At 37.6% G+C, this 8244-nt stretch overlaps 1 protein-coding gene across 5 annotated transcripts; it reads left to right on the top strand.

The window, feature by feature from the left end:
* The first annotated feature begins 4809 nt into the window (after positions 1-4809).
* Positions 4810-7752, top strand: LOC149846406 (uncharacterized). 5 transcript variants are annotated; one of them, XR_016430522.1, is made up of 3 exons: positions 4810-5001; positions 5160-5309; positions 5534-5691. XR_016430522.1 is itself a non-coding variant. In XM_089997980.1 (3 exons), exon 3 carries the CDS (start codon positions 6415-6417, stop codon positions 7456-7458), a length of 1044 nt encoding a protein of 347 aa, XP_089854106.1. In that variant the 5' UTR covers positions 4810-5001; positions 5160-5309; positions 6401-6414; the 3' UTR covers positions 7459-7752. The 5 variants fall into 5 exon arrangements, 4 of the variants coding, with proteins under 4 accessions (XP_089854106.1, XP_089854105.1, XP_089854107.1 ...); XM_089997980.1 differs by lacking the exon at positions 5534-5691 and adding an exon at positions 6401-7752; XM_089997979.1 differs by lacking the exon at positions 5534-5691 and adding an exon at positions 6392-7752.
* Positions 7753-8244: the final 492 nt, after the last annotated feature.

Genomic DNA, 8244 nt, shown 5'->3' with positions numbered 1-8244 from the left:
GCAACCTATCATCTTCAATTAATTCATTCCGATATATGTGGGCCAATGAATGTGGCAACGAGGCATGGAGCCTCTTATTTCATCACTTTTATTGATGATTATACACGATTTAGTCATGTGTATTTAATTACACATAAATCTGAAGCATTAGATTGCTTTAGATCCTTTATGAACATGGTAGAGAATCAACTTGATCGTAGGATCAAGGCTTTAGGAATAGATTGTGAACGTGAATATCTATCCGAACAATTCAAGGAATTATGTGATGATAAAGGGATAGATAGACAATTAATTACTCGTCGAACTCCGCAATAAAATGGTGTTGCAGAAAGAAGGAGTAGTACCCTCTTAGAGATGGTCATGTCTATGATGACGCAGGCAAATTTATCCATTTCTTTTTGGGGGTGATTGTTTGTTGACTGTCGCTCATGTATTAAATCGTGTACTATCTAAATCTATTTCTTCAACTCCCTACGAATTATAGAAAGCCAGAAAGTCAGATTTGGCTTATCTCAGACCCTGGGGGTCTACTGCATATGTCCATAATCTTTCCCATCAATATAGAAAATTGTGTCCTAGGGAAAAGAAGTGTATCTTTATAAGATACTGTGAACATTCAAAATGATATGTGTTCTTAGGAGAGAATACATATGGGAGTATTTCTGAGATAAATTCTAGAGATGCCACGTTTATTGAAGGTGACTTTCTTAAAAGAGGAGAGATAGAGCGTCACTTTCAGTTCTATGAATTGGATGATGTAGAGATTGATCATCACGTTTTAGAGAAACAAGAGGATGTGTCTATACCACTATTGGATAGTTGGAGTAACACTTAAGTGGATATCGATTTTGATGAAGATCTGGCAACTTGAAAGAGTTCAAGGAAGAGAATTCCTCGTCAGAGATTCTAAATCAAAGGGAAAACCTTTGTGGTTATGCCCCAAGATGATAAGATACCTAAAAGTGTTAGAGATGCTCTATCTTGTTCTAAAAGGGATGAATGACGCAAGGCAATGAAAGAGAAAATTAAATCCATGGCATCCAACAAGGTCTGGGATCTTGTTAATCTTCCAAAAGGAAGAAAACCTATTGGGAGCAAATGAGTTTTCAATATTAAGAGGAATGCTGATAGATCTATCGAGCGATACAAGGCTCGTTTGGTTGCTAAAGGATACACACAGATGGCAGAGATAGACTATGAAGAGGCATTCTCTCATGTTGTCAAATTGACCTATATTCATCTTTTGTTAGCCATAGTGTCACATATGGATTTAAAATTACATCAGATGGACGTTAAGACTGCATTCCTAAATGGAAAACTGGATGAAGAAATATATATGGAACAACTCGAGGGGTTTGTTACTACTGGCTTTGAGCGCAAAGTATGCAAGCTCAAATGATCCATTTATGGATTAAAGCAGTCATTCAGACACTGGTATTTAAAGTTTCATGAGACCATCATGAGCAATGACTTTGCTATGATTGATGAGGACCACTGTGTTTATCTTAAGCGTCAAGGTCCAAAATTTATAATTTTAACTCTATATGTAGATATTTTATTGGCTAGTAATGATTTAGAGTTTCTAAAAACCATTAAAGAATGGTTGTCTATTCATTTTGGAATAAAAGTTATGGGTGAAGCATGCTTTATGCTGGGCATAGAGATTAAAAGAGATCGTTCAAAAAGACTTCTTTCTCTTTCACAAGAGTTATATATAAAGAAGGTCTTAGAATGATTTCATATGTAAGATTGTAAACCCATAGATACTCCTGTTGCAAAAGGGAATGATTTAAATCTTAAGATGTGTCCAAAAGAATCTAAAGAAATAGAAGTTATGTTTAAAGTACCTTCCTCCAATGCAGTAGGCAGCCTTATGTACCTTATGATGTACACCCGACCTGACATATGTTATGCAGTAGGGTTGGTGAGTAGATATCAAGCTAATCCAGGATAAGCCCATTGGAAGGCTGTCAAGAGGATTATGAGATATCTTAAAGGCACATCGAATTCAGTTTTTTGTTACTATGGTGGTAACATGAATGTGGTAGGCTATACGAATGCAGATTGGGGTGGGGACCCTGATGAGCGTAAGTCTACGTCTGGCTATGTGTTCTTGATGAATAATGGTGTTATATCTTGGTGTAGCAAGAAGCAAACGTGTGTAGACTTGTCCACAATGAAAACTGAATTTGTTGTAAGCTCGTTCGTAGTGCAAGAATGTGTTTGGTTAAGAAGATTCATCAAACATTTGAGACTCACTTCTGAAGCAAAATTGCCAGTGACTTTATTCTGCGATAATCAAGCGACAATTGCGTTTGCTAAGGATCCCAAGTTTCAGAATAGAACCAAACATATAGACACGAGATGCAAGTATATGCGCAACATTGTATCTAAAGGCAAGGTTGCCTTGGCATATGTTAATACCCAAAATATGGTGGCAAATCCCTTTACTAAGTCGATTAATAGGGATTCTTATGTTAAACATGTAAAATTTATGGGTATTTGTAAGATTTGATATGCTAATGTTATTCATATTTCTTTCTATAATCATTGTATAGCATATTGCACATCTATATGAGTATGCTACCAGGTTTGAGATAAATTTTCTCACACAGATTTATCGCCTCAAACGCTGCTTGTAGGCGGGCTGAGATGAGATGTAACAAAATCTAGGATTGTTGAATTAAGAAGCATATCGGATTTTGGAGATATCATGTGATAGTAACTCAAAAGAGTGGGAGTACAATGAGTTATGATATTCTTCATATATACGTATATAGGATACATCGCCCTAACTGGGTTAGGATGAGGTCTCGTGTATATTTAACTATATGGAGAGACCGACCATGCTATTTAAATGTCAAGGGTAACCTGGTTGACCAGATATGAGGACTTGGATAGACATTGTATGGGAATGTGCATCCTAAAGGACTCAAGTTAGTTTCTCGGGGCGGAACTGAACTAGTAAAGATCTGTATGACAAAAAATTAATGTTGTATGCATACACTCACTGGAGTGAGAAAATCTTGCCGTAATACGTGAGTCATACTACGTATGTCGCACTATAGCTATAATTCGACTACAAAAGGAAATGAAGAATGATCCATGTTTCTTCATTGCCGTAATAACTTGATATTGTTCAGTTTTTCGATATCATGCCAAAATAGTGTCTGGATTCTTCTAAATTTTCAAACATTTTGGAAACAAATCACTCATAAAAAAATAGTTGTATGATATTAGCTCAGACAGCTTGTACTAGTCATATGCATTTAAATGCTTGTCAAAATCATTTGCGTAGAAGTAATTCAAAAAGCTAAATTATAATATGTATGGGCACAAATCATTCAAAAAGCTGAATCATAATAAAAAAAGCAAAGAAAACCATGTTTCAAATAAATGATTCAAAACCTTGCAATGCACAATTACCATGGCTGGCCTAAAAGATTGTCAACCAGCGATGCAAATGTCAAGAAGAACAAACCCTAATAAATAACTTATTCCTCAGACACAAATATGCTAAATCGATATGACAATTTGTTGCAGTGCTCTTTGGTAGAATGGGGACATGTATCTAGGAGGAGTTGAAAAGATGGTTAAGTAGAAAGGTGCAAAACAAAAAAAGAAAAGATAAGTTGCAACATTACCTTCATCACCATGTTGGCCTATTTGCAAAATCAAACCGAATTAGCATACGTGTAGGTGCTCAGCGTTCTCCTCAGCCTATCGACACCTACGATGAGCCCATGCCTTCAAGCCGATGGTGAGCAGGACCATGAACCCAAATAAAAATTAAGAGTATATGGGCAATAGGTTAAGTTTCTGGCTCTCTCATCATACAGCCTAGCTTTCCCTTTTATAATGAAAGATAAGGGATGGTTACTCTCCATATTCATGTAACTTCCACTCCACTCACTCTCATTAAGAGCTCACTAGCAGTCTCATAATCTTCCTCATAGTGTCAAATCGGATTACACTATGGGTTGGATCCAAACCTATAATGTTTAACATTCTTTTACTTGACCCATTGACCCTAAAAGGGTACTAAATCGAGGTTTATATTATTATCTTGACTTAATTATTTATATGAGTTTACATGATATCCTGTATTATAAAAATGAATCATACCTTTTTATGAAATGTCATATTTTCATGTATTACAATATAATTTATTTTCAATACTTTAACATGTTAAGATTATCTTTATGTAGCATGGGGGTCGCTCTCAATCTTGAAAAGATGAATACCTTGATTTGATTGGCACCCTTTAATGTACCCATGAATTTTTGTAAATGTAAAGTTAACTTATACTAGTAGCAAGAGTCTGCCAAACCTTAAGTTTGTTATAAAAAAAAAAAAAAAGTAGAATCAGCCCATTATTCTATAGAGAGAGAAAAGGAGTCACTAGAATAGAATATGAGAACCATTGTTTTATGGATTATTTTTATTTATTTTTTCACTTGAATCATGTTTGGTTTTATAAGAACCCACTATTGAATCATTCAATTTGATGCTTAAACAAGATTTTTTTTTAAGGCTTTAAAATCAACAACTCATAATCTTCATAAATATTCAAGTATTAAAAAATCATAAGTTTTTTTTATCCACTATCCTATGGTTGATTTTTAGCAAATTCACCGTGCCTATCAAATTCACTTGGATTTGCCAAAAAAAGTATTGGAGATGCCCATATTTCTAGTTATGCTCAAAAACTTTTTTTGGCCGTTGGATCTGATTTAGATCCAACGGAGATAAAGAAAGGTATTTAATAGCTCTTTTTTCCCACCCGTGACCTTCGCACCCCCATTTCGCTCTTCTCTCGCCCTCTCCTTCCCTGCTGTTGGAGGACGCTGGACCGTCGCTCGACTATCCTTCTCTGCACCGACGAAGGATTCACGTCCCTGCAACGATCTCCCTCTCCCTCGCTCTCCTGCTACGATCTCCTCCTCACTCTCTCTCTCTGTCGGAGAGACTTTCCTGCAACTATCTGAGAGACGTCACCGGGTATGCCCTTTCCCCTTTCTCTGTCGATTTTGGGTTTATGCATCTTGCTCTATCGATTTCTTGAATATCTTTCTTGGGTTTGAGTTGTTTGTGGGAGATCGGGCATTGATTTTCTGTTTCTGTTCTTTTTTCGATCCGATAATATGTTTCTATTCAAGATTTGTTCCACCCTCCCGTACATGGCTCTTCCTCTCCTTGGATCCTCTGGTGAGAAGCCTGGCCCAACCTCCAGATCAGGAGTTGCTTCACGCTCCCGTACTCGATCGATCCTGTTTGCCGGAGGTTGCTGCACGCTCCCCCCTCCAAAGGTTTACCCATCGACTGGGATTTCTTTGATGGGTTTTAGGGTTTTTACAAAATATGACATGTTTGCATTCTGGTTGGGTTTTATTTGAGGGGTTTTAGGTTTTTTTTATCTTAGATTGTGTTAGGGTTTTTATCTCAGATTGTATATGCATTTATTTTGTTTTTTTGGTTTGTGTGGTTCTTACCGCTGCTATGCCCCATCCACCCGTCAGCACTCAAAATCTAGAATGCCCCTCACATCCCATTCACCTGGTCTGCAATGCCCACTTGCTTGCTTGCTAAGACACCTCACCTGCCTACCCTGCGACTAAGAGATCATTCGACACCATCAGACCAGCATGCCTGCTTCTTAGATTAAAAGTCTATTTGACTAAGACTTCCTTGGTTTGTTCTTAATTTTCTTCTCTAGACTTGTTTTAAAAACTTAAATTTTGCTTTTTGTATTTTTTTTGAGGATTTTATCTAAGAACCTGAATCTGAATTTTGTTAGGCTCTGGGCTGCTACCAACTTCTCTCTCTCTCTCTCTGTCTGTCTGTCTGTCTCTCTCTCTCTCTCTCTCTCTCTCTCTCTCTCTCTCTCTCTCTATATATATATATATATATATATATATATATATATATATATATATATATATATATATATATATATATATATATAAAAGAACCAGAATATGAGAACTAGAAATGTGGGCATTTCCAACATTTTTTTTTGCAAATCCAACTATGTGGATGTGCTTGGCATGGTGAATTTGCTAGGAATCAACCATTGGATCATGTATTTTCTATGAAAAAATAAAATTTTTGAATGCTTGAATATTTATGAAGATTATGAGCCATTGATTTTAAAACCTTAAAAAAGTCACGTTTATGCATCAAAATGGGATGATTCAAGAGTGGGTTCTTATAAATCCAATCATGTAGATCACATCCAGATTCAAGAGAAAAGAAAAAAAAATCCATGAAAATAGCAGTTCACACATTAGTTCTCATTTTCACTTCTCATATTCTAGTGATTATATATATATATATGTTCAGTAAGGTTCTATTCTTGTTATTTTTCTTCTGCTTAGTTCTTTGCTTGCAGGAGCATTAGGTCTTGGGTAAGAAATGAAGGTGGAGGAGGTGAGTCGTTGCCAAATACAAGAGTGGTACCCCAGCTTCAAATCCATCTCCATCAAGACCATCATCCACCAACTCCCTGAGCCCTTCGTTCGCTACCTCCTCCAAGATTCGGGTCCCCTCCTCCTCCCCACTTCTGTCTCTGGGGAGGATGCTCTCCCCAACAGAATCTGCCCCCAATTCCCTGATCTCCAAGCCGAAGACTACCACCCTTGGGACAAAGAAGAAGAAGATCCCCAATTGGAAGAAGAGGAATATTTTTTGCCACCATCCTTCCCGGTACTTGAATTGAAGGTGAAGGAATCGATCGAACAACTTGGTGGTTCTGTGTTTCCCAAGCTCAATTGGAGCGCCCCAAAGGATGCCGCATGGATTAGCCCGAATGGTACTCTCAGATGCACCTCCTTCAGTGAGATAGTTCTTCTCTTGAAGTCTTCAGATAGTCTGGTTCACGACCTCTGCCATGCCTTTGATTCCTGTGAGGATAAATTGGATGATAGGCCTCCCCAATTCTATCTCGCCTTGCGAAAATGGTACCAGGGTATGAGGCCGGAGATGGAGTTTAGGTGCTTCGTTCGCGGCGATTCGCTCATGGGGATCTCGCAACGGGAGGTGACAATGTTCTACCCGGCTCTACTGGAGCAGAAAGCACAAATTGGGTCGAGAATTTGCGTTTTTTTTCGAGATAATTTGATGGGGAAGTTCAGGTCCGACGACTATGTGTTTGATGTTTATGTGACTAGAGATGGGCAAGTGAAGGTTTTGGATTTTAATCCTTGGGGAGCATTCACACTGCCACTTTTGTTTACTTGGGAAGAATTGGAAGGAAGTTCTGTGGCATTGGCAACTGATTCTGATGATATGGTTGAGTTCAGGATTGTCGAGAGTAAGTGCGGAGTTCGCCCCGGATTGAAAACTGCAGTTCCTTACGATTACATTGACATGAGTGCTGGAAGTGGTTGGGATCAGTTCTTGAGGAGAGCAGATGAAGAAATGAGAAAGCAATCCGAATTTTCGGAGGCAGGAGCTTAGTGCCTTGTTCATACTTGAATGAATTTGTGCTGGCTCTCCTCATTGAAAAGAAAGTTTAGAGGTCTCCATATGCTCTTCTTTTCTCCTGTAATCTAATATGATTGTCAAAATGCTTGTGATGCAGTTGGATTGATGATGTAGGTCAGTCTTTTGTACGTGTATTGTGTTTTTTCCTATAACAAAGGATGGGTAGTGCTGCATAGATTGTAGTTCCTTACTGACAATGTTTCAGAAAACATTTTTAATCAGGCAGATTTATGATTGCTAGTTAATGCATAGCTGGTTTTGAGTGGATCCATCTATTATGTCCTATTCTTCTTAGAGCTATTAATTCTTGATGTTTGGTGAAATGGTCCCTTTGTTTAGTTAGCATTGTAGATCATCATTTAAGCTATTTTACACTGATAGTACTGGGCGCTGCTAATAATTATTTGATTTGTTGATAGAACATTTGGTTCTTGGTGTTTGAAAACTGTTTTGTAATACTAGAATGTGCTAGGTCTTTGTCTTGTCTGAAGTCTGTACTCAACAATATGCTTACAAAATGATATTGAAATGACTGGTTGTTTGAATAGGTCTAGGAGACAATTATTAGCTTCAGTATTGCTTGTACCCTCCAAAGGAAATGTGAACAAAAGTGTTATGTTTGTTTGTCAAATGGATGAACAAGTCGTAGCCTGTCTGGTACAAAATCCAGTGACATTTAATTATACTAGTCATACACCATGTCATTTGCATCCTCATGATATGTATATGAAGGTCTCTCCACACCAGAAAGAGTTTCAA

Source organism: Nuphar pumila, chromosome 2, assembly GCF_984573655.1.
Source record: "Nuphar pumila chromosome 2, dmNupPumi1.hap1.1, whole genome shotgun sequence".
Classification (NCBI taxonomy): domain Eukaryota; kingdom Viridiplantae; phylum Streptophyta; class Magnoliopsida; order Nymphaeales; family Nymphaeaceae; genus Nuphar; species Nuphar pumila.
Note: the sequence above shows the minus strand (reverse complement) of the source record. Positions and strands in the feature narration are given on the sequence as shown.

Bases quoted from the DNA above. Each gene is read 5' to 3' on its own strand.
- LOC149846406 (XM_089997981.1), top strand. From the start codon at position 6,415: ATGAAGGTGGAGGAGGTGAGTCGTTGCCAAATACAAGAGTGGTACCCC.